Source organism: Adiantum capillus-veneris, chromosome 5 (assembly GCF_014529385.1).
Source record: "Adiantum capillus-veneris isolate H3 chromosome 5, ASM1452938v2, whole genome shotgun sequence".
Lineage (NCBI taxonomy): Eukaryota > Viridiplantae > Streptophyta > Polypodiopsida > Polypodiales > Pteridaceae > Adiantum > Adiantum capillus-veneris.
The window spans coordinates 156,962,087-156,988,302 of record NC_140935.1 but is presented as its reverse complement, the minus strand read 5'-3'; the positions used below and the strand labels follow the sequence as shown (position 1 = coordinate 156,988,302).

At 43.1% G+C, this 26,216-nt stretch overlaps 2 protein-coding genes and 1 pseudogene across 3 annotated transcripts in view; all 3 read left to right on the top strand.

Annotated features, from left to right (window-relative positions):
- The window catches only part of LOC147458375 (serine/threonine-protein kinase CTR1-like), a 33,040-nt gene extending 8,686 nt beyond the window's left edge, over positions 1-24,354 (top strand). For both annotated transcript variants that reach the window (XM_086513029.1, XM_086513027.1), the window contains exons 10-16: positions 22,624-22,724; positions 22,843-22,927; positions 23,013-23,111; positions 23,197-23,265; positions 23,384-23,515; positions 23,591-23,685; positions 23,779-24,354. In XM_086513029.1, the coding sequence (XP_086369155.1) occupies positions 22,624-22,724; positions 22,843-22,927; positions 23,013-23,111; positions 23,197-23,265; positions 23,384-23,515; positions 23,591-23,685; positions 23,779-23,884 (687 nt within the window). In that variant the 3' untranslated portion in view covers positions 23,885-24,354. The remainder of the gene's footprint in view (positions 1-22,623; positions 22,725-22,842; positions 22,928-23,012; positions 23,112-23,196; positions 23,266-23,383; positions 23,516-23,590; positions 23,686-23,778) is intronic.
- LOC147458377 (uncharacterized) lies at positions 504-1,859 on the top strand. Its single transcript, XM_086513030.1, has one exon. The coding sequence runs from the start codon at positions 1,116-1,118 to the stop codon at positions 1,662-1,664; it is 549 nt and encodes a 182-aa protein (XP_086369156.1). The 5' UTR covers positions 504-1,115; the 3' UTR covers positions 1,665-1,859.
- On the top strand, positions 2,004-2,917 carry LOC147458376 (calmodulin-2/4-like; annotated as a pseudogene).
- Positions 24,355-26,216: the final 1,862 nt, after the last annotated feature.

Here is a 26,216-nt window from a genome sequence, read left to right as displayed (position 1 = left end):
GATTGTCTATCATACAATATGCTAAAACTAGAATTCGAGTTGGTTATGTAGGCTTTGGAGTTAAATTCTTTCATTATTTTTAGACATAATTGCCTTTTTTGCTAGGTAATTTGTGACAAATTACATGCCAAGCACTAAAAAACGCATCTCAATTGTCGAAAAGAAATAAAGATGATAAAATCTTCAAAATCCAACAAAAATAGATAAAGGGTATTTTGGAAATTTTTGAAATTTGCAGCGTGTTTTGGGAATTTCCATGAATTAGAGCCTTTAGAGGGGTATTTGCGAAGCGAGAGCCGATAGTGGGCAGCTGGTGAATAGCAAGCGATGAGAGAAGCAAGAAAGGTTGGCGCTAGGCAAAGGGTGGAGCCGCGCAGCATGCAAGGAGGAGGTGGGCCAAATGGAGACCAACGACACGGCACAGGGAGCAGCATGCTATTTTAGATACGGCAAGGGCTTGGAGAGGGGACAGCCAGCAGCATGTGATGAACAGGTTAGCCGAGTACAATCTTGGGAGAGAGCAATATCCGATGCTATAGCCAAACAATCTCTCTCTCTCTCTCTCTCTCTCTCTCTCTCTCTCTCTCTCTCTCGGTATTGCAGAGGGTCTCTCTCTGTCAGTCTCTCGCAAAGCTCTGTGTGCGTGCGTGCGCGCAGGTGCACGTGCGTCTGGGCTTGAGAGACTGATCTGTCCGCACACAGGCTTGCTTTCGAACTTTCTCAGGCTAAGGTCTGGTTAGCAGGAGGAGGGATGAAGTCGATGTTTTGCTTTTACAGTGAGTATATAAGCATTTCAAAACTTCTCAAAACAGTCCGCGGTGCCGCGGACTGTTTTCACGAGTTTTTAGACCTCGAGTATGTCTGTTTGCTTATAAGTTATAAGCATTTCAAAACTCCTCAAAAACAGTCCGCAGTGCCGCGGGATGTTTTTAGGAGTTTTTGGATCTCTCACAGAGAGAGAGAGAGAGAGAGAGAGAGAGAGAGAGAATATGCCCGTGTGGCAGCTCGGAACACGATGTAGCTGTTGCCATGCTCCGCTTGAAATTCGCTGAGAGTTGCATTAGGCACAGTCAGCTAGCCGTCATGGCGACTTTGAACCGCCTCCGTGTTTCTTCATGTTCTTGCTCATCCTATTTTCATCGTCTTCACTGGTTGAACCTCGTTTCTTTTCACGTAGAAGGCTCATTTCGCTGACATCCCAGTTACCACTTGTCAACTTGAATAGTACGAGGGCGTGTCACACCACCCCATCGCCAACAGCTGTCACTAATGACGAAGAGTGGGACCTTCGAGATATCTTCTCAGACTCATCGTTTCAATCAGGTTCAGAGAACTTTGGGACTGCTGCTTTGGAGAAAGATGAAGGCGTAAGTCCATTGCCCAATCCTGATGAAGAGTGGTATAAGACTCAGGCTGAAGATGAGGAGTGGTTTCGGAGAGAGGAGGAGTTTTATGAAGCAAGGATCTCAGAGCAAGAAGACTGGAGCAAGCGACGTGGTGCTCGCCCAACTGAGGCCCATGCTGATTACCTTGCACTTTCGGAGATCTCTCTTTTCTCGCGTGTCGCATGGACACGTTTCGAGCTTCTGGCCTTGGTGGTCAGCACCGAAACAAAACTGACAGTGGAGTCCCCTTACCCATCTTCCAACGGGCGTAGTAGCTGATCAGGCTGTGGATGATCGCATGGGTTCTCCTTGTTTGTGACCGATTGTATTTTTTTCTTAAACAGGTATTAATATCACATGCTGTGAACAATCAATCAACCAACTTGTTATCTAGAGTGAGAGAGAGAGAGAGAGAGAGAGAGAGAGAGAGAGAGAGAGAGAGAGAGAGAGAGAGAGAGAGTCAAAGACCCCCACGGTCCACCTTCATAAGCTCAAAGGGAGATAGAATCGTGCTCCTCACAACTCGTCATTCCTCCTCGCCCTCACAACTCACCACTCTTCATCATCTTTCTTCTTACATCTCGCCATGTTTTCTTTTGTTTTCTTCTACATCCTCTTATGTGTGTGCTTTCCTTAGGACGATGGTTGAGCAATTGAGCGAAGACTAGATCTCGGACTTCAAGGAAGCATTCAATCTCCTACCGACAAAAGTTGGCAATGTCAATGAGGGCAATATCACCACCAAAGAGCTTGGTACTGTGATGTGCGCACTTGGACAAAACCTGATAGAATCAATGCTACAAGAGATGATCAATGAAGTGGATTCAGACGGGAATGGGATGATCCATTTTCCTTAGTTCTTGAATTTGATGGATCACAAGATGAAAGATACCGACTTTGAGGAGGGGTTGAAAGAAGCATTGAAGGTTTTCGATAAGGACCAGAATGGGCATATTTATGCTGTAGAGCTTCACCATGTGATGAGTCATGAGACAAATCTAGGAGAGAAGTTGATAGATGAAGAGGTTGACGAAATGGCTCAAGAGGAAGATGTTCATGGTGATGGATAGGTGAATTATGACGAATCTATGAGGATGATGCTCTCAAAGTAGTGCTTTTGGCAGGTGTAAACGTTAAACGGTGCTAAATTCAAATCACCAATCTTCTGGTTGTTATAATCCACCATCATATAGAGCAATAGTGGTCTGAATTTTTATACACTTTAAAAATGAAATTTATTCATTGTTGCCTCGTTTTATGTGTGTGTGTGTGTGTGTGTGAGAGAGAGAGAGAGAGAGAGAGAGAGAGAGGGGGGGGGGGGGGGGGGGGGGGGGGGGCAAGTCGGTGCAAGATTAAGAAGAGCTTTCCCACCGACAGAGTGTCTCTAGCTTCGTAAGAAGACCTAGGAGGGGTATGTTGAAGCTCGCAGTACAGCTTGTTCCAAGGGAAAGAAAGAACGCCCCAAAATTTGAACATATTAAAGGAGAGTCGAGGTAAGAACTTGATGTATTGGATGAGAGTCTAGGGAAGAACTTGACACACACACACACACACACATATATATATATATATATATATATATATATATATATATATATATATATATATATATATATATATATATATATATATATATATAGAGAGAGAGAGAGAGAGAGAGAGAGAGAGAGAGAGAGAGAGAGAGAGAGAGCCTACATCTAGAGCCTAGCAAGCCGTGAGCGTGTTGAATTTAGCCACCCTTGGCCACCTTCTGTCCAAGCCACCATTGGTTCCAGTCAGATAGCTTTCAGCCTCGGTTTGTTGATTTGCCTCTAGTGGCTTCAAAGCTATAAAACTAGGCTCTCTCTCTCTCTCTCTCTCTCTCTCTCTCTCTCTCTCTCTCTCTCTCTCTGCCCTAAGTTCTTCAAAGAATATATCTTGCTAAACTACAAAAAACATAGAGGGGCAACATCTACAGTGAGGACAAGGACTATAGCCAGTGCAAATCCAGGAGATTGGTGGAGACAAAGGCTAAGCAGTACGGGCAACCACCAATGCATAAAGAGGTGCCGAGACGATGTGTGCAAAAAGTATGAAATTAAGAAGAGTAAGCCCTAGCGCCTCTCTCTCTCTCTCTCTACCCCAAGTTCTTCTCAAAATCTTGCTTAACCACCATGCTCTTGGCTATCGATGTTTATCCATGTCATCATTGGGCTACAAAGGGTATTGTAGTATGGAGAGTTTTAGTCCACAATCTCTAGAATATAGAAGTTAATCAACAAAATACTACATAGTGTGGACCATGTTTGTAGAATTGCGTGAGATTTTAACAATGGAAATTTCTTTCGTTGTGCTAACATGTTGATTTGTGCATTCTTTCTTACTTAAACGTCATTTTAGATGGCTTCTATATATATGGGTGTGCTTAGGATGAGTTCTTGAAGAGACAATGATGTTTAATCGAGTCCAAAATGCGATTAGAGATGGTAGGGAAACATAAGCTCCTTGGGATTTTATTGGATTAGTTTGCTCGATTTTTTATTTGCTCGAAAAGTCTCGCTCGCTCTTTGAAATTCCCTTGTGGCAAGGATGGAGACCAAAAACGCCAAGGGTGCTGATGGGGGTTTCTGTTGAGAGGTGCCTGTTGAGCGGGAAGCTCTTGCTGCCTCTTCTGCCAGAAAGTGCTAACTTGGGTTTGCTTATATATTAACTTAGCAAAATTGCCCTACCTACTTTTGTTGGGAAGTCACTTAAAAATAATAAGTGAAAAATACCAAAAATAGGAAAAATAGGCTAAATGCACTGGAAAATTTCGCTGACTGAATCTGATGGATTCTGAAGGGAATACTGATGATCATATTGTGTGCAACGAGAGGATATGCATCTACACTAAGTGTCTGGACATGCACGGTCTACGAATAGACTCACAAAAGTGCCATATCACTTCTAAATCTAGACTGACTGGATTGATTGAACCCTGATCATGCTGTAGCTTGTCCACGGACACATAGGGTTGGATGTGTCACGTGACATCTCCTTTTTAAAGTGAGGTACTGGTACCGAACTGTATGGCGTCGAGGGAGATCGCCAATAGCATTCAGAATCCTGGAAGGGACTCTTCGCCGACCCACTCTGATGTGTGGGTCGTGCGGTACTAGAACTTCAGAAAGGTCTGCAACGCTTGCTTCTTTGGGCCGCGTCGAAAGCGACACAAAGTCTTGTGTGGCTCCTTCAATGCTTCAACTTCATCAAGAGTCATGCTTCTTTCTTCTTCAAGAATCTCCATGGCTGAAAATTCTTGAAACCATGTCCAATAAAAAACAATGACATACCTGTTCGATGTAAAGTGAGTGGAAAAAATCTTGTCTTCTTCAATGAACAAAGAGACGGAGTGCCAAACCGTTCACCACACACACGCAAACAATGAGATCGAATCTTTCTCTTTTGATCTAAAGCAATCAACTGTGGCAATTCACAACGGAAATGCGCACGCTTGGTGCTCATACTTTCGTGTGCTTGTTCGGAAACTGTGTCATGCCAAGGAAGAGACATGGAATGTGACTTCCTTACATACATCCTTTTCAGCTTTTCATGAAAAATCCGCATACATTCGTGCTCATCCATGAGTGAAACGTGCTCAACATACAATATGTCATGCCTAGGAAAAGGGATCACATAACGATGTTGACTAAAATACAGGAAACGATCACAAATGAAACATTAAACAATGCGTGCGTATCAATAATGCGAACACATAATACTTCCTGTGAGGGTTCTTTGGACCTAGGCTCGAGAGCCAAGATCGGTTCTTCCTGAATGATTGAATCGTCCTGTGGGGGTTCTTTGGACCTCGACTCGATGTCCAAGATCGGTTCTTCGTGATTCATCGAATCTACAACGAGGTTAGCTTGGCTAGAAAAAACATCCTCTAACACATCATCCTTTTGAACAATCACATCATCTTCATGCAACTCATCATGCTTGTGAGAAATCACATCTTGATCATGCAAATCATCATGCTTGTCATAATTATGCAAATCCTGTGTGTCATGCTTTGGAGAAGAAGAGACTGAGAGAGTCTTCTTTTCCCGAATCTCTTGCATCTGTGCCTGAGCTTGAGAAAAGAGTCGCAAGAACTCTTCCCTTCTTGCTTTGATCTCGCGACCAAATTTTACTTGTCTTGCTTTGTTCTCTGCTTCGTCTGCGATCCATTTCTGCTTTTCTTTCTTTGCATTCACGATGAAATTTGGCTTGTCGTTCTTTGGCTTCTAAGCGTGCTTGCTCGCTCTCACGCACTATGGCTGCCGTTCTTTCTTGGTATTTGCGCTCTATGGTTGCTATTCTTGCGGCATTTCTTGCTTCGTGTTGTAAATTCTGTTCCATAAACAATAGCTCCAACTCCTCCATTGGAGTTAGTGCAATCGGTGTCGTAGATGGGGAAGGGTCGGAAAAACCTCATGGTGGGGAAAATTCTTCTTCGCCTCTCTCATGCTCATCACCTCCAAGCGAAGTATCCATTCTGCTTGGAGTGATGATCATTTTGAAGTTGTGGGTTCTTGTGACTTCTTGTGGTCTTGGGTTCTTAAGTTCACGTTCTTGGGGATCTTGAGGGTCTTGAGGTTCTTGAGGTTTTCTTTCGCTTGCAAATCGCGTTTGAGAAGGATCTTCTCTTCACCCGAGTTCTACTCTTTTCCGCGAGCGCACCCCTTGGCGGCCTTGCGCTCACACCAAGGTTGCTTTTTCCCACCTCATGTCGATTGGCCGGCCGCTAAGTGCACGGTCCGCTCTCAATGAGCGAAAAGAGACACAAGGGGAGGTTGGACAAGCCCTTCTTTCTTAGGATTCTTGTAACTAAGTCGGACTTTTTAAATAATTAATTTATTTACGAGAAAAGAATTATCTAATTAGTTGTGTGCACATTAGAATAGATTTAGCAATTTGGGGCCTCAGGTGTGCCCAAGTTTGGGCCAGTGCACCTCAGGGAGACCCTAACAGAAAATACCCTGAAGCTCTAGCTATTGGGAAATCGAGTCTTCAATGAAGGGGTAGATAGTAGCCTCAGATTTCAGGTTTAGAAAATTACGCGCGCTAGTGCAAGCACAGGAATGAGATGGGGTCCTTAGAATAATAACCCTAAGGCCTGATTATTTTACGGCATTAGGATAAGTTAATTAAAAGTATTCTTAAATGATTTGCGTTGGACCAAATGGCCGGACAAGTGCGAACAGGTAATGCCAGAGCATTGCTGGAACGGCAATGCGCTAGGGAGCAGATAAAGTTTTCATTTGTTGCATCTATTTGCACATTTCATTAACTAGCATAGGATTTTTGAAGTCAAAAGTTGAATGGTTTAAAAGTTTTAAAGTAAGTGCAATCTCTCTCTCTCTCTCTCTCTCCCCCTCACTCACTCTCTTCATGCTAGCGCCCCCTCATCTGGGAGGCTATAAGAGAGCAGCCCCTCCTCTTGCCAGGTTGGCAGTGCACTACCCTCCCTCCCAAGTTGACCATCCTCTACGCAGTGAAGCTCTCCATTGAAGCTTGAGAGCAACACCTTGTGGTGTATGCGGAGCCTCCGAGCACCCATCACCGAGAACAAGGCCTCTCATGGTTGCTTGCAGCTTTGGGAGAAGTTTCATCGCGTAAAGTAGTAGAAAACTCACTTTCTCCCTTGTCTAGCTGTTGCAAATTCCCTGTTTTCAGCCCCTAATCACTTGTATTAAGGTGAAGTTCAACAAAGTCTTAATAGAATCTCATTCCCCACTACCTACTCTACACATACACCAAGTTTGGAGCATTTCCATCGCGAAAAGGACCTCCAATTTGTCATTGGAACACGCTCAGGTAACAATTTCTGGTTATGTGCAGAAAATTACAGCAAGTGTGTGTGTGTGTGTGTGTGTGTGTTTTGCATGTTTCTGTGGTTGGTTAATTGAAGGAATGATTACGTCCAAAGTGGCACAGTTAGCGGAAGATAGACCCTCATTCGTGAGAGCTTCCAATGAGTTTTGTGGAAGGTAGACTCTCCCCTACGAGAGCTTCCCACAATCTCGCAGAAAAGGATAGATCCTCTCAGTAGTTAGAGAGCAGTTCTTCTACTCTCTCAGTCAAAAGCAAAAAAAGGCCAAGAAAGAATAGAGGACGGGCTTTCGCCCCGTTCCTGTGCTTGTAAAGATTCTCCCTTAGTAATAAAGATATTCTCTTTATGGGGGGGGACCAACCCATCTTTTGGTCCCCAATGAAGTGTCAAGCTTTCTCTCTCTCTCTCTAATTCTCTTGAGTATTAGACGACAGTTTACGCTTCCGTATTGTTATGACAGTGGTATTAGAGCAAGGTCATCTCTCTCTTCCTTAAGGGATTGACGACTCTTGGCAGACTGCAGAAATGGGAGGACGCGAGATAGAGTTCTCTCTCCTTCAACAGCGGGTGGAAGAGTTGCAAAAAGCTCTCTCCCATCCACAAGTCCAAAAGATTCTCCATACTCTTGAGAAAGGGAAGGAGAAAATGCCGATGGGGTCGGGAGAAATCCCGCAGAACCCAAAGGCGCCAGAACAAAGGAAAGATCCTTTGATTGGAACCTCCCACATACACGAGAGGCAGAGGAAACCTCCAGAACGTCATGTGCAGTTTAACCCAAAGGTTCAAGAGCAGGATCCCCCTGATTCCCCTCAGTTCTCTTTCGTGAAGGATCTGGATGACATCGTTGCTCCGGAAGACATGTTTCTTGACGATCTGTCGTAGTAAGAAGTGTATTCAAGGGAAAAGACTCCTGTCCATAAGGAGTCTAAGCATAGAAAGAAGGAGCACCATAAGAAGAAGCACCACAGGCAGAAAACATTCAAGTCGGGAGACAAAGATGTGAAATTCGACACCTACAATGGACGGCGTGATAATGACAAAGCTTTGGCTTTCATCCGCCAATTCGAAGTTGCATTTGTTGAAGGGAATTTTAAAGAAAGATCCAAGCTTCGCCATGTTAGTATGTACCTAAAAGGCACCGCCAGGAGTTGGTGGTTAACCCTTATCTTGGAAGATCGTAAACCCCAAGATTGGACTGCTTTCAAGAAGGAGTTCTACGCACAGTTCCTTCCTCCAGACTATGAGGAAGAGGTAAAGAAAGAATGGGATCGACTTTCACAGTCGGAGAACGAGACCGTTCCACGCTATGTGGATAGGTTTTGGGACGTTCTCTTGAAAGTCACTCCATTCAAGAAGATTGACGATTTGGAAAAGATGCGTAAGTTTGAAGCAGGGTTGCATGAAGCCTTGCAAAAGGCTATGAAGCTTTACCCTCGAGGTAACTTGCAGATACTTATGAAATCAGCCCGCATACCTGATGGAATACATGACAAGGGTACTTCCAGGAAGATGGAGCAAAGCACTTACCATGCCAAGGCTCTCCATGAGTAGCCTACCTCTACTTCTTCTTCGCAAAAGAAGAAAAGAACCGCCTCCGAAGCAGAAGCAAAGCCAAATCAGCCCAAGAAAGGGAGATCTCTCTTTCTTGCTGAGTTGCGAACCTACATTAGTGAAGGAAGATGCTTCAAGTGCGGACAAGTTGGTCATATGAAGGGTGATTGTCCTACCAAACCTCCGCAACCACCCTCTTCCAATGCAGTCCCGGATGTACAGGGAAATACAACCAAGGATGGAAAAGAAAGAGTTCTTCTTAAAGCATGGGGTAGCATCAACAACCAACGGGCTCTTATTTTATTTGACCCTGGCAGTACAGACAACTTTATCTCTACCAAGCTAGCTGATGACCTGAATTTGCAGCCCAATCGTTTTGGAGTTTCTATTCAAGCACAATTTGCTTTCAAAGGGCAGAACTCAAACTCTACTCCAATCATAGGGAAGTTGAATCTGAAGGTCGACGACTACAAAGATCAAGAGTCTTTCTTACTAGCTTCACTTGAAGGATGCGATGTTATCTTGGGAATGCCTTGGCACTACAAGATGCATCCCATTCCTGACTATGTTCAGAAAACCTTATCCTTTGCTCATAAAGGAAAGGAGTATCTTGTACTTGCAGATGCAGGTGATTGGCGTATCCCTATCGCCAATCACATCGCCATCAAGAAAGAAATGAAAAAGTGTGTTTCCGCGTACTTGATTTTTGCAAAAGAGAGAGATGTGTTTGTTTCACAACTTTCTTCCTCTTTAGAGCGAAACAGACTTAAGTTATTAGAAAATTATAAAGATTGTTTTGCAAATAAACTTCCAAATGAACTCCCACCTTCGCGACCTGAGGATCATACAATTGATTTGATCCCAGGAAGTTCTCCTCCAAAAGCAGCCCCCTTATCGAGTTAGTCTAATGCAGCAAGAGGAAATTCTCAAGCAGGTTAACGAACTTTTGGAGAAGGGCTTAATAAGGCCTAGTACTTCTCCATATTGTTCACTTGTCTTGCTAGTACAGAAAAAGGATGGCACATTCCGCATGTGCATAGACTATATCTCTAAACAAGATCACAATCAAGAATCGATTTTCAATCCCTTGGATTGACGACATTCTTGACAAGTTACAAGGAGCAAGTGTCTTTAGTCGTATAGACTTGAAGAGCGGTTATCATCAAATCCGCATAGCTCCTCAAGATGTGCATAAGACTTCATTTAGAACAACCTTCGGGTTGTATGAATTTCTAGTGATGCCTTTTGGACTCACTAATGCACCAACTACATTCAACAGAATGATGGATAGAATCTTTCACTCATATAGAAGTTTTACAGGCGTTTTCGTTGATGACGTCTTAATCTTCTCAGAGTCGAAAGACGAACACTATAAGCATCTCGTCTTAGTGTTTGAAGAATTACGCAAACACAAATTATTTGTGAATGCTAAGAAGAGTGAGTTCTTTTTAAAAGAAATCCACTATTTGGGCCATATAGTGTCTCACAATCAGGTGAGGATGGACCCTGATAAGATTCAAGCAGTTGTAGAATGGCCTACGCTAACTACAGTACATGATGTACGAAGTTTCCTTGGCCTCTGTTCCTATTATCGGCGTTTCATTCGAGCTTTTGCCGCGATAGCAAGTCCCCTCCATGACCTGACAAAGAAGCGGATTCCATTCCATTGGGGGTCTGGACAAAAATAAGCTTTTGAAAAGCTTAAGTATCTACTTAATCACGGACCTGTTCTCACCGCCCCTGATCTTCGCAAACCTTTCGAGGTATACTACGATGCATCTAGAGATTGTGTAGGAGCGGTTTTGAACCAAGAGGGTCACGCGATAGCCTATGAAAGTCGGCGCCTTAAAGATGCAGAGTTGCATGTCTCCATATACGAGAAAGAGCTAATGGCAGTAATTCATGCTCTTTCCATTTGGAAACACTATCTATTAGGAGCTGATTTTATTATCAAGACAGATCATCAAAGTCTTCGCTACTTTCTTACACAGAGAAAGTTATCAGAAAAGCAGATGAGATGGGCCAACTTTCTTTCAATGTTCCATTTTCAGATTTTACATACTTCTGGAACGAAGAATGCAGTTGCAGATGCTCTCTCCAGGCGTCCAAAGATCAATGCACTAACAACAATTTATCATGAGGAACTAGAATCTCTCAGCGAGATGTATCCTCAAGATCCAGACTTTGCCACAATTTGGGCAGATCTTCAAGCTGGTCACTCAAGGCCACCTTATTCCATTAGGGATAATACACTCTATCGTCAACAAGCAATATGCATAGCTCAGCCCTTATGACAAAAGGTGATGGATGAAGCACATAATTCTCCTTATGTCGGGCATCAGGGAATTGCTTCCACCACTAGTGCCCTCGAAAGGTATTTCTTTTGGCCAACACTCTGTGCGGACATTGAAAAACATGTACGTGAGTGTTTAGTCTGTCAAAAAGTAAAATATGACAGACATAAAGTTTATGGCAAGCTTCAGCCGCTCCCTGTGCCTAACACGCCATGGGAAAGTATTGCCATGGATTTTATTACGGATCTTCCTAGATCCAAGAATGGAAATGATGCAATCTGGACTATAGTAGATAGATTCAGTAAGCAAGCACATTTTCTTCATGTAAAGAAGACGATCACAGCTGATCACATGGCTAGAATATTGCTAGCTCAGATTTTTAAACACCATGGATTGCCAAAGACTATTGTCAGCGATAGAGATCCCCGCATGACTAGTCTATTTTGGCAGGCATTGTTTGAAAACTTGGGAACTAAGCTTGACTTTTCATCAGCTTATCATCCTTAAACAGATGGTCAAAGCAAAATCGCTAATGCCACTATTTTAGATATCCTCAAGTGCTATGTTTCAGAACGACAATCCGAATGGGAACAATACTTACCAATAGTTGAGTTTGCGTATAATAATACCATACATTCCTCAACTGGTAAAGCTCCCTTCGAAATTATTTATGGGAAGCCACTCTTACTTCCTATTATGGTTACCAAAGAAAACATCTTCGCCGCAGATGAATTTGTGTGCAATATTGATATTGCCCATCAACAAGTAAAGCAAGCGATTCTTCTTACTCAAGAGCAACAGAAGAGAAAAGCAGACAAGCACAAAAGGAATCTCAATCTAGAAAAAGGACAATATGTCCAGCTTCGGTTTGAGAAAGCTAGATTGAAAAAGCGGGTCGGAAAATGGAAAGTTGTCAAACTTTCCCATAGATTTTACGGCCCTTTCAAAATTACAGATAAAATCAATGATGTGACTTTCAGATTGGATTTGCCTTCTCACTGGCGCATCCATAATGCTTTTCATGTCAGTCTCCTCCGACCATATGTTGGACCTCCTCCAGTGGCGCCTGTACAAGAAGATCCTCCAGAAGTCGAAGAGACTGAGAAAATCCTTCAACCTGAACAGATAATACACCACTCAGAGAGACAACTCAAGTTGGGGAGTCTACATCGAAAGTATTTAGTCAAGTTCAAGAATTACACTCCTTTAGATGCAAAGTGGATGACCGAGTCCGATCTTAAGGACTACCCAGACATCTTGCACAGTTATGTTGACGCTCTACAGTTGAGGTCAACTGTTTAGAACCAAGAGGGATGTAACTAAGTGAGACTTTGTAAATAATTAATTTATTTACGAGAAAAGAATTATCTAATTAGTTGTGTGCACATTAGAATAGATTTAGCAGTTCTCGGGCCTCAGGTGCGCCCAAGTTTGGGCCAGTGCACCTGAGGGAGACCCTAGCAAAAAATACCCTGAAGCCCTGGCGATTGGGAAATCGGGTCTTCAATGAAGGGGTAGATAGTAGCCTCAGATTTCAGGCTCAGAAAATTACGTGCGCTAGTGCAAGCACAGGAATGAGATGGAGTCCTTAGAATAATAACCCTAAGGCCTGATTATTTTACGGCCTTAGGACAAGTTAGTTAAAAGTATTCTTAAATGATTTGCGTTGGACCAAATGGCCGGACAAGTGCGAACAGGTAATGCCAGAGCATTGCTGGTACGGCAATGCGCTAGGGAGCAGATAAAGTTTTCATTTGTTGCATCTATTTGCACATTTCATTAACTAGCATAGGATTTTTAAAGTCAAAACTTGAATGGTTTAAAAGTTTTAAAGTAAATGTGCCACTTGGCACACTTTCCCATGCAATCTCTCTCTCTCTCTCCCCCACTCCCTCTCTTCATGCTAGCGTCCCCTCTTCTGGGAGGCTATAAGAGAGCAGCCCCTCCCCCTCTTGCCAGGTTGGCAGTGCACTACCCCCCCCCCCCCCCAAGTTGACCATCCTCTACGCAGTGAAGCTCTCCATTGAAGCTTGAGAGCAGCACCTTGTGGTGTATGTGGAGCCTCCGAGCACCCATCACCTAGAACAAGGCCTCTCATGGTTGCTTGCAGCTTTGGGAGAAGTTTCATCGCGTAAAGTAGTAGAAAACTCTCTTTCTCCCTTGTCTAGCTGCTGCAAATTCCGTGTTTTCAGCCCTAATCACTTGTATTAAGGTGAATTTCAGCAAAGTCTTAATAGAATCTCATTCCTCACTACCTACTCTACACATACACCAAGTTTGGAGCATTTCCATCGCGAAAAGGACCTCCAATTTGGCATTGGACCACGCAAGCGTGTGTGTGTGTGTGTGTGTGTGTGTTTTGCATGTTTCTGTGGTTGGTTAATTGAAGGAATGATTACGTCCAAAGTGGCACAGTTAGCGGAAGATAGACCCTCATTCGTGAGAGCTTCCGATGAGTTTTGTGGAAGGTAGACTCTCCTCTACGAGAGCTTCCCAAAATCTCGCAGAAGAGGATAGATCCTCTCAGTAGTCAGAGAGCAGTTCTTCTACTCTCTTAGTCAGAAGCAGAAAAAGGCCAAGAAAGAATAGAGGACGGGCTTTCGCTCCGTTCCTGTGCTTGTAAAGATTCTCCCTTAGTAATAAAGATATCCTCTTTATGGGGGGGGACCAACCCATCTTTTGGTCCCCAATGAAGTGTCAAGCTTTCTCTCTCTCTCTCTCTCTCTCTCTCTCTCTCTCTAATTCTCTTGAGTATTTGAAGTGCAATTAAACGACAATTTACGCTTCCGTATTGTTGTGACAATTCTTGTCACTCTTCAACAAAACACGATTAGGAATCGACACGCCTAAGCGAACTTGGGTTCGTGCGACCTCAACAAGCAAAAAAATTCTTGTGGTTCTTTCCTTGAGTGATACAGAACACTGCCAAAGCTCTGATACCAATGTTAGGTGCAACAGAATGATTGTTTGCGCTTTGCTCAAGATGAGTGCTCCGAACTGTGCTCAAGGTTCCTTTTGTTCTTATGGAAGGTAGAGCCTTCCGTTTTTAATGAGAGAATGCTATGATCACAAACAAAGTGAATGGACACTATGCGTGCAAGTGTATGAGACTGAGAGATAGAGAGAGAAGAGAGATACGACACCAGAGACGTTGTAAAACCCTTCTCCGAAGGCCCCACTCTCGTCGGCGAGTGGTCTACTTATTGATTGCACAAAGTGGTACAATGGCGATGCAATGGATTGATGCAATCTAGGACTATGCCGGTGACGACGACGGTGATGACGACGACGACTTTAGGGCTGAAATCTGTGATCTTCTAATTGCTGAATTTCGGGGCTGTTTCGGTGGCTGAAAATGACTGTTTTGGCTGCGTTTTTATGGGCTGAAAATGCCTATCTTCTGCAACCAACTAGGGCTGAATCTGCTAACGTCTTCAAAGCTGAAAACGCTGCTGCATCTGATGCGATTGAGGCTGAAAACCAAAAACGCTAGGGCTGCCTGTTGGCGTTAGTGAAAACGCTGAAATTCTGGTACTGCAGGCGACGATCTGGAAAACGCTAGGGCTAAGTGCTGATGAAATCCAAAATTGCTGGGGTATCTGTGGCGAGGATGGAGACCAAAAACGCCAAGGGTGCTGATGGGGGTTTTTGCGGAGAAGGTGCCTGTTGAGCGGGAAGCTCCTGCTGCCTCTTCTGCCAGAAAGTGCTAACTTGGGTTTGCTTATATATTAACTTAGCAAAATTGCCCTACCTACTTTTGTTGGAAAGTCACTTAAAAATAATAAGTGAAAAATACCAAAAATAGGGAAAATAGGCTAAATGCACTGGAAAATTCCCTTGACTGAATCTGATTGATTCTGAAGGGAATACTGATGATCATACTGTGGGCAACCAGAGGATATGCATCTACACTAAGTGTCTGGACATGCATGGTCTACGAATAGACTCACAAAAGTGCCAGATCACTTCTAAATCTAGACTGACTGGACTGACTGAACCCTGATCATGCTGTAGCTTGTCCACGGACACATAGGGTTGGATGTGTCATGTGACACTGAAAGCATACCGGTCCTACCAAAGAGTAGACGGAGCTAGATGGCTTTTCTAAAAGCATACCGTTCCTACCAAAGAGCAGACAAAGCTAGATGGCGCTTCCAAGTTTTATAGGGATTTTATTAAAATATCTCCGTGTCCCAAACCCGAACTTATTAGTCACTCCCCCCCTTACTTCATCGCGCATCGCGCGTGCTCCCGTCTTCATTGCTCATGTCTTACAGGGCATAAGCCATAAAGAGCACCTGCAAGAGAAGAATCAAAAATTTTTCAAGCCGCTGTTTTTCTCAAAGGCAGTGCCATGCAGTGGTAGATGTCTATAGTTACCAAGTCGCACACTCCAAGGACTTGGCAAGCTTTCAAGAAAATTTTCGCTCGAAGCTACATGCCTTTAGACATCTTCCTTAGGAGTGCATCTTCTTGCAGAGTGGGGTATCCTGAAATGCTTGCCACAGATGCCCTAGCAGATTAAAACTTGAAATTTCTCGACATCTCTCACCAAGTGTTTCTGCTCGAGTTGATAATCTTGGAGGTCTAGTGTGATTGCTATGTCTTGTGACTACCATCACCACCACAGGAACACTGTTTGTGGAGGTTTGTTTCAACTGTTCAAGAGCTTATGAACCATGCTGCGGTCGGCTACAACCAACGGAAGAAATCTAATTCTAATCTTGGTGCAGGTTTTAGGATGGAATGCTATTCGTCTTTTCGAGTTTGACTGATGTCGAGATTGCTTTTCAAGTTTGAGTTTTGTTTATTTGGTGATCCTGTTTGGAATTTGTTGGAAATGGATGGTATCTGTTTTGAACTTGTCTTGATGGGTTACTCTAACCTTTTCTTGTGCCTGATCAACCTTGGGAGAGTATTGCCATGGATTTTATTATGGATCTCCCAAAGGCTCAGACTGGAAATAATGCGATCTGGACCATTGTGGATAGATTTAGCAAGCAAGCTCATTGTATTCCAGTTAGGAAAATGATCAAAGCGGATCATATGGCTAGGATTTTTCTAGCGCAGATCTTTAGCCATCATGGGATGCCCAAGTTCATTGTGAGTGATTGAGATCTTTGCATGACAGGAAATTTTTGCGTGCTTTGTTTGATAATCTTGGCACAAAGTTGAATTTTTCTTCTGCGTATCATCCTCAAATGGATGCGTAGAGTGAGATTGCCAATTCCACAATATTGGATATGTTAAATTCTTATGTGTCAGAAAGACAGTATGAGTATGCGTATAACAATACCGTACACTCGTCTATGGGGAATGCACCCTTTGAGATTCTTTATGGTAAGTCTTTGATTCCTCCTATCCTTGTAACTAAGGATAAGATTTTTCAGCAGATGAATTTGTCTGTGATTTAGACATGGCCTACGGGGAATTTAAGAGAGCAATTTTGCGCTCTCAGGAAAAACATAAGAAAGTTGCGGACAACAGAGAAGGAATTTAAACTTAACAGTCGGTCAATTGTTCTTACTCAAGTTTAAGAAGGTAAGACTAAAGAAACAAGCGACTCATAAAGGAAAAGTTGTACAACTTTGCAATCATTATTATGGGCCGTTTAAGATAATTGACCAAGTGAACGACGTGACGTTTCGATTAGAATTACCATCTAATCGGAAGATCCACAATGCTTTCCATGTAAGTTTACTCCGGCCACATGTGGAACCGCCGCCAAGTCAGCCTATTGCTGAGGAACCTCTAGGAGACGGAAGAAATTCTCCAACCGAAGCAGATCATTCATCATCAGGAGCAGCCACTCTAGTCTGGCAAGATTACACAGAAGTATTTGGTAAAGTTCAAGAATTATTCTACTCTATGGATGACCGAGCAGGAATTAGCATCTTATCCCGAGATTCTGGAAGGATATATACAAGCACTACAGTTGAGGACAACTGTTTAGAAGCCAGAGGGATGTTGCTAAATGGACTCATTTCTTATTTTTTTGAGTAATTTCCTTTTATTGAAATTAGAATATTTAAATGTGTGCACTTGTTTCTTTGTTTGTTTTTGTTTTTCTTTTCTTTTCTTGTGTCCCTTGCTTTTATAGTTTTAGGAGTGCTTTATTCCCTCTTATAATTCGTGAGTTCAGACTATTCTGAACTTATGAAGGTATATTTAAATGTGTGCACTTGAATCGTAAGGTGGAACTGTAGATCTATTGGAATTATTAAAAAGCCATAAAAAACGGACAACTTTGATGTGTCATATGATGGGTGACATTAAGCATCGGGAAGGGGTTGTACCGTTAGTTCGGTAGGAGAGACCGGGCAACGGATATTCCTGATGTTTCCCGTGATGGGTGACGGGAGTATCGGAAAGGGAATACTCGGTTGGTATGGCAGGAAACCTGAAGTGGAAAAAGGAATACGCGTAAAGACACAAGCACAAAAATATAGATGGGTTTTGAGAAGCTTTTTCTAAAAAGCGGAATATTTTTAAGTGTTTTCCGAGGCAAGGGAATGCTTTCTCGCGAGAAATCTGTGTTTGCATTGCATGTGTGCCTGAGAACTGCATCCCAGGACTCCTGGAATGTGAATAGCATCAATTTTCAGCTCACTCAATTTTATTGAGTTTTGTCCAAGTTCATATTTTGTTAACAAGTGACCGGCGGCCCACTTAAATTGGGGCAAGGCTTAATAAAAAAAAGCAGCGCTGGCTGGTTGGCTAAGGATCGTGCAATCTCTCTCTCTCTCTCGGCTGCCGCCAACCCTCTCTCTCTTCCCCGTGTTTTTTTGGCGTCCCCTCCACTCATCGCTATTGTTGCCATATGACATATGACCACCGGCTATTCCTGCCGGTCCCCAGCACCAATAAAAGAGTTAGTGACTATTCCTTTCACCCCCAGATTGGCCAACACTAAGAGGAAGGGACTCGAGAGTCCGTCGCCGAGGAATTGCAAGTGCCCCTGACTACCTTGTGGAGGGAGGTCGTTTTTCCGCACTCGGAGCGACAAGTAGCAATTGTGAATTTGCGATAGTTGTTCGTGTTTGTGCGTTTGCAGGTACTCCATCACGGAGGAGCAACGAGGACTCGGAGATTTCGGGAACGGAATCGAGAATGGTCTTTAGAGCTCCACTCTCTAGGAACAGATGGAAATAGAATTGAGAGCTCATCTCTTGGTAATTTCCCGCACGGGAAGGAGTTGACCATCGAGTTTGAGAATTAGAACGGAGGGGTCACTCCGGTTCTTGTGCTTGTAAAAAGATTCTCCCTAATAAAGAATCTCTTTAAGGGGGGGGGGGGACTAACTAATCTTTTGGTGCCTGTTATTGTATCGATCTTCTTCCTCATCTCTTTTGAGTTGAAAGATTATTTATTTTCGGCTTGTTGATTATTCGTGTGTGCTCTCGTTTGTGACACTTGTCACAGATCAACACGAATGATTGATAGTGGTTTTTATTGATTGGTTTTTATCCTTTCAGGGTAAGATGATGGCACTCTGCCAGCACTGTGATTAGTATGGATAAATCTAGTGCATCAAGGGTTCCAATTTGGATGAGATAAATTGGGTTTATGGTTTTAGTTCATCAAGACATCTGTTAGAGATCGATATGTGATTGATGGGAATGGGATCGTGCTAGCTAGGGTGGGTGAAAGACAAACATGGTGCACACAATGAGTGTGTAGGTTAGTTTATCACTTAAGCAAATTAGGTTCCAAGCTCAATTAACTTGGACTCATAAACACGATCTCGAGTAGTTGCTAACCCATCACAAGCTCACCATAAACAAGGGAGATGTAATGCAAAATGGAATGGATTTGCTTATTCATGAAATGAGCTTTAAGTAGCTCTACAGCCTTGCACCACTGCATGTGGGATAATTCCTCCTCTTCTCTCCTTGACTCATACTCTAGGTCAAAGCTCATACCTTACTGTGATTGCTACTCTAGGATATCAAAAGTTTTGATGGGGATGAGATGGCTGGATAGAAATCTGATTGATTCTAGTGCATACTGAGCATCTGAGAGTTCGATATTTAACTGGATAATTATGCCTTGACTTGTTCAAGACAAGTACATGTGATGTATGCGTACATGTGATGTATGCCATGTGGTGTGTACCATTGATATAGGTACATGATTCATTGTTTAATTGATTAATCAATAAATATTGTTGTGTTAACCTTGTTCTGTTTTGCAGATGTAATTGAGGATGATTACTGTTTTATTTGTGTGTGTGTGTGTGTGTGGGGGGGGGGGGGTCAAAAATCAGCCCTAAAAGTGAGACACATAACACAAAAGGGATTGGATAATTGAAAAGACAAAGGTTGAATGAAGGAAAAGCCATAGGTTGGATGAATGGAAAGCCAAAGGTTGGACAATTGAAAAGCCAAAGGTTAGGCAATTGAAAAGCCAAGGGTCAGGTGGCTAAGCTAGTACCTATATGTAATGTGGAGCGGAAGTGATTGTGAATGCTCAGGATGAGTGCTCAATGCATACTCAAGGTTCCTTTTTAATGAATGAGAGAGTTCCTTTTACTTCATGAGAGTTCTGCGATAGACTAGAGAGAAAAGAGAATGACATTGTGAGTGAAGAGAGAGAGAGAGAGAGAGAGAGAGAGAGAGAGAGAGAGAGAGAGAGAGAGAGAGAGAAGAACCCAAGTAAATGGTGATTTACCAAGCACTTTAGAGCACTTTTATTAACTTGGCGAGAATTGTAAGCACATGGAATTCTCTGTTTTTGGCCTCTAAGTTTACCAAAACACCTGTTTGATGATTCCCGAGCTTCCCTTAAGCTGTGGGGACATTTAGGCATCAAAATTGACCAAACCCCTAAACCTGAGTAAAATTACAGCAAGCTGAAAATCCCTGTTTTGTGCTCTGATTCGCGAGCTGCTCCTGTGGGTGGCCCTCAAGCTCCCCCTTCTGTAGGGTTACTTGCCCCTTGATTTAAACGAGATTTCTTGCAAGAAATCTCTCTAAATTAACCTGTTACCACGTGTATTTGCTTTGAATCAACAATTTTCTGTGCAAGAGGACCTTGCCTCGGCAATTGAGCATAGAATCCCCACAACCATACATAATAGATGAGAAGCCCTTGAGTTGGGTATTACGATATGTATTCAAAAGGGAAGAGGTGCACGAGCAGAATCATCGTGTTACATAAGACAAGGGAGAAGGCAAGCTTACCATGGAAGCTTGAGCACCTGCACGCAACACCCACTACTAGCCACTTCTCTACTAGTCAGATTTCAGTGCTGATCGGCCCAACCATCTCGTGGTTGCCTGGCCTTGACTCTTGCGGGGGGGAACTCTTGACCAACGGTCCTTTCACACTAGCCATGCAATGTTTGGCATAGTTATAGGGAATGGCCATTTTCAGGTCCCCGTTCCTCGTTCCCCTCCTAATTTTCCGTTCTGGATCCTTGTTCCGTGTTTTAGACGTGAGTATCCAAAACAGGCAATGGCATTTCATGCCTGTTCCCCGTTCCTCGTTCCAATTTCCCGTTTCAGGTAACTATGATGTCTGTGCATTTGTGATTTCCAAAAGAGGGTCCCAAAAATTAAATAAAATTCAAAAGAACGAAACCAACAAATAAAGTTAGTGTTTGTCATAGTCTCGTGACATCACGCCCAAGATTCTTCTAGACAATGAACTTTGGAACACATCTTGTAGGATACGTACAACTATAACGTACTGATTGATCCGTATGTTTTGTTGTACGATATATTTTTCAGTATGTACTAAACGTTTTGTACAAGACAATTTTTAACAAGCAGTTTTCCAATTGGGCTACAATTTACCTATCTCTAGCCTATACCGCTGGTTATCATATATAGTTCGTTGCTGTAAATTTGAAAAAAGAAAATCATTATATTGCTTGCAAGTGGATTATGTCACACACAACCACTTTTACTCAATATGTGTATGATAAACTTTACTTCATCGAATCTTCGTTCCGAAACATAGAATTTAGTCTCTAGGTCTCCTAAGGTCTCATTGAAGTCCACACAAGGGTGTTGAGTATAGTCTTTTAGCCACAAGTCTCGCCTTGTGCTTCTCCATGGGACTGTTTGATTTTTACCTCGACTTGAAGATCCATCGAGTCCCAATAATGTTCTGCTTCATAGGCCGAGGAACCAATTTCAACTGCCATACCGCTCGATAATGTTTAGCTGTGTATGCATTTCAATTTCCAACAGTCAGGCCATCTTGCATCAAAGAAGGCTCAACAGGTGCAGATTGAGCCTGCTACACAAGGACAAGATGAAGAAGGTAGAAGGAAAATGACACAAGAATGGTCTTTGAGGGTGCCCCCTCCGAAGTTGCTCGTCAAATACCACATCACGACTCACCGTAGTGGATTTTATTCCTGGATTATTAAGTTGAAATCCATTGGACTTCTGTAAGAAGCCGGCAAAGATCGTCCTTGTCGACTTAGGATCCAACTTTGTCCGCTTCTCGTTTGGAACATGTACAAAGGCCGGACACCCAAACACTTTGACATGTGCCACTCAAGGCTTGTGCCGATAGTGAGCCTACAAAGGTCATTTTCTCCAAAGTAGTGGTATGCGATCTATTTTGGATGTAGATTGTTGTAGAGCAAGTCTCTGTTTTAAGAAAACAAGGTAATGATGCATGTTCAAGCATCTCTGGAGCCATTTTCACGATTGGCTGGTTCCTCCGTTCTCCATTCTGCGATGGAGTGGGGGGTATGGGCAGGTCGTGATTTATGCCCTGTGACTTGCACCATTGTGCAAAGTTCAAACTCCTTGGAGGTGAACTCATCCCGTCAGTCCATGCAAAGATAATAACCTTCTGATCCTTCTCTTTCTGGACTGTTGTTCTCCAATCTTCGAAGTAAGCAAATGTTTTGGACTTGAGCTTTGGGAAATAAATGCATATGTACCTGCTATAGGCGTCCACAAGTAGGAGGCACTGAAAGAAGGAACAATCATAGGTCCACACAAATCGGCAGGAATGATTGTAAGTGGTGTCGAAGCACGATTCTGGGCCTGCTTTGGAAAGGCCTCCCTGCGTTGCTTGCCTACTTGACAAGCCTTGCAAATGCCCGAGCGAAAGCAAATGCTGGCAATCCCTCCATGAGATACTCCCTAGCTGCCTTCTGCAATTGTCCATAGTTACAAGTGGCCAGATCTAGCATGGCACAATGAAAAAGATACCAAGTCATGGGAAAGAAGAGCATTAAGCTTGAAGAGTGAACCCTCTCGCTCAATGCATGCAAGTCTCAAGAACAGACCCAGTTGCTGCATCGAAGATAGTAACCTTATCCCGCCAAAGAGTACTTGTGCTGTCAAAGAATCCAAGCTAGCAATAGAGAGTATGTTGAAGGCCATGTCCAGAACATATAATCCCTCATGTTGTGGATTGGATTGTTTGAGAATGGAACTGGTGGTTATATTGCCTTATGGGTGACTACCATGAGCCTAAATCTTGCACTTTCCATCAAAGGTATGTTTTGGGTATATTGGGCATCCAACCATGATTCATTGAAAAAATATTGTTGCCTTCTGCATTTAACATGCCAGTATTCTGCTTGAAGGTTGCTATCATGAAAAGGACACGGCATCCAAATGTTGTACTTTTTATGGGGGTGGTGACAAAACGGCCGAATTTCTCGATTGTTACAGAGTATCTGCCCAGGTACGATGATTTCTTAGCAGATTGTAAATGTTATCAAAGCTGGTTTTCAAAGACTCTGCAAAAATGGTTTTTTTGGCCCATTCAAGGAGATCAAGTGTTACCTTGGACTTTTTTACAGAGGTAGTTTATTTAGACTCTTACACAGACCTGGCATGCGGGAACTGCTGGATGAGCGTCGCCGTGTCCGCATGGCATTAGATGTGGTATGTGCTAAGGGGTCTGTTAGTGATACTGATTTGGCATTTCAAGATTGTGTTTCCTCTCACCTGAATCATTATTTTGTGGCAGGCAAGGGGAATGAATTACCTGCATCGTTTAAATCCTCCAATAGTACACAGGGATTTGAAGTCTCCTAATCTTTTAGTAGACAAAACATGGACAGTAAAGGTAAGCTTGTCAATGATGGATAATATCGCACAGACATGTATTCAGCTTAATCCATAGCACACTCAGCGACCATGATGCCTTCTAGGTTTGCGACTTTGGGCTCTCCCGTCTGAAAATGAAGACTTTTCTCTCCTCTCGTTCTGCTGCTGGCACGGTATCCCAGTGGTTTATTTTTGGTCAAACTTTTGATACTGACAGGCCTCTCAATCTATCCTTTCAGCTCGTATGAAAAATCTTGACCGTTGCAAGTGTCTGGTTGTCTGCTTTTGCAGGCGGAGTGGATGGCACCGGAGGTCTTACGAGATGAACCTTCGAATGAGAAGTCTGATGTTTACAGTTTTGGAGTTATTTTGTGGGAACTTTTCACTCTACAGCAGCCTTGGAGTGGATTAAGCCCTGCACAGGTGAAAGGGGCTGTAGGAATAAATGTTTAGTACGTGTGCTTTTTAGTTGCTCATCTGATGTTATCAACAATGCAGGTTGTAGGGGCTGTGGGATTTCAGCATAGGAGGCTTTTAGTCCCGAAGGACATGAATCCAGATATTGCAGCACTCATTGAATCTTGCTGGGCTAAGTAAGTCTCTTTCAATGAGCTGCATTCTTGGAATAATCTTGTGTTTCGATGGGGTGGATTTGGATTTGGACTGAACACGTCTTTGATTTTCAGTGATCCGAGGCAGCGGCCATCTTTTGCAAGCATTATGGAGTCTTTGAAGCCATTGCAGAGGCCTGTAGCTCCCACTCAAGTGGAAGCACCACCCCTGACTTCCTGATATGATTGTTTCTCTAACCATATTTCCTTTTGCTCTCAGAGCGTGCAAGGTGCAGGTGCTACTGCTATGAAATGCTTGCCAAGTTCAGGTTGCCCCTGCCTACTCCCGTCTGGTTCCTTGTGTGATGATTTTGTGAAAGGAGCATAGGCAGATGTTGCGATGTTGTCCCAAACATTGGGTTGGCCTGGCTTCTTTACCCTTGATGACTAATGTGTGGACCATATTTTGGGGAGTGTACACACACAAATAGTAAGAGTCTTAGGATTGGGTAAAGCAGATGAGCAGGCCCGGGCCTGAAAATGATCAGTGAGCCTGTGGAAGTTAGGCTGCAACCCAAAGCGACCCTGGGGTGGCAGACCTCTCTGTAAAGCATTGATACAGATTGTGAGATTAGTTAGGGTAGGTCAAATAACACAACAAATCTCTTGTTTGATACTTCTACTATATTCATTATTTTCTGGTTGGGTACCCATTTTTTTCTCCATCATTCTCAAAACATGTATTATAAAAGAGAAACGACCTGTGGAATTTTGGTGACGGGCTGTCTTGCTTGTTACTGTATGGGTCTTTATTTTGTCTGGACAATGCTACGGTAATTTTGCGGAGTGTTCTAGAAGATCAACACAAGATCATTGTTATTTTTTCTTTGTAATTTTAGTTTCTCTCAAGCCGTGCTTGGGCAAGAACACTATTTAGGTGGGCAACCTCCTAGGAAGTTTTGACTTCAAGCTAGCAGGTTCTTATTTTAGTTCATGCATGATACGACATGGACATCATTGCATACTGTTTGTTTCAGAGGCCAGCATGGCCTTTCGCAGACGTTAATACAAAATTTCTATTTCTGTTGGGATTATTTTGAATGCTGTTTGAGAGCGAGTCTATATGCACCTACCCAAACATGTCATCAGTTTCAGTGTATGACCCCATTGGCAACACGGTTGTGATTAACAGCACTACTATCTTTGGAAATCTTTTTATAGTTAGTTTTCCTCTGATTATGATGTGCATGCTTGGCCACTCACGTTTTCAATCTCTGGATGAAAGGCAGTCATGCTTTGCTCTCTGCACACAACCATATATATGCAGCTGCACCCACTAAGCACAGCCGAAAGTCGCACCAATGCCAGTGATTTGGTCATGACAGAACCTCGTGATATTATTTTGTGTTGGTGCCATAATTTTGTGGTTTTATTTTTCTGTTTGATACTTATATATTCAGTATTTTCTTATTGGTTACCCATTTTTTCTCCATTCTCAAAACATGTAGTACAAAAGAGATTTGTCCTGTAGTGTTTTTGCAATCAGGTGTAATGATTTTCACTGTATGGGTCTTTAATTTGTCTGGACGATGCCACTGCACTTTGCAGAAGATCAACACAAGTTTAGTTTCTTGTTCTTTTTGTTTGTAATTTTAGTTTCTCTGTTGGGATTTTTGGGAATGTCATTGGGAAGTGTGAATGAGTCTATACGCACCCACACAACCATGTCATCTTGAGCGTATGACCCCATTGGCAACACGGTCGTGACTGACAGCATTACCATCATTGGAAATCTTTTTACAGCTAATCAGCTGATTATGGTGTATATGCCTGCTTGTGTGGTCGCTCTAATGTTAAAAGTTTATGCATCTCAATTGAATGCCCAATGTGATCCCATTATTTGTTATGACGTTTAGGTGATTAGTTTACTTATGTGAACACATGAGCCTTGGTGGGTGAAGGGGGGAGAGGGCGCACTTACGGATCCCAAGAACACTCTGTCCCTATTGTATAATTGTCAAATTTGTTTGCCAAATTGGTTGGTTCAAAGCTCTCTCTCTCTCTCTCTCTCTCTCTCTCTCGCATTCTCCTTAATTGTACGCCTTCACATTGTCAGCTTTGACATGGTATCAGAGCCTCTTGCTTTCTAATTGCGCGAAGAGGGTGGCACTGTAAAGAGGAGAAGGTGGTGGTATGCAGCGTTTTATGCTCCCCATTGCGGCGCTCAGCCTTGGGCATTTCTAGCAGCGTTTCGAAATGCTACATATAAAGCCCATCGTTTTTGTGACTCTGCTCCTGCGCTTTGAAATGTGCCCCTTGTCGACTGGTGTTCATCTTGGGCGTTTGGAACATAATCGTTAGGCCGCTGCCGTAGAACGCCTTGAAATGTGGGCAATGTGTTTTGAGATGCTCCACCAGCCAAGTGCGTTTTAAAACACTAATAGAGCTTATTCCGATTTTGCCTGCTCTTGCCTACAACGTTTCAAGACGCTCAATCAGTGGTGGTTTTGTGCTGGAGAAGGGTGCTCTCAAGAGGCAAAGGTGGTCCAAGGTTAACTCACAACTATGGATAG

Excerpts from the sequence above, each read along its gene's own strand:
- LOC147458377 (XM_086513030.1), top strand. The coding sequence starts at position 1,116 with ATGTTCTTGCTCATCCTATTTTCATCGTCTTCACTGGTTGAACCTCGT.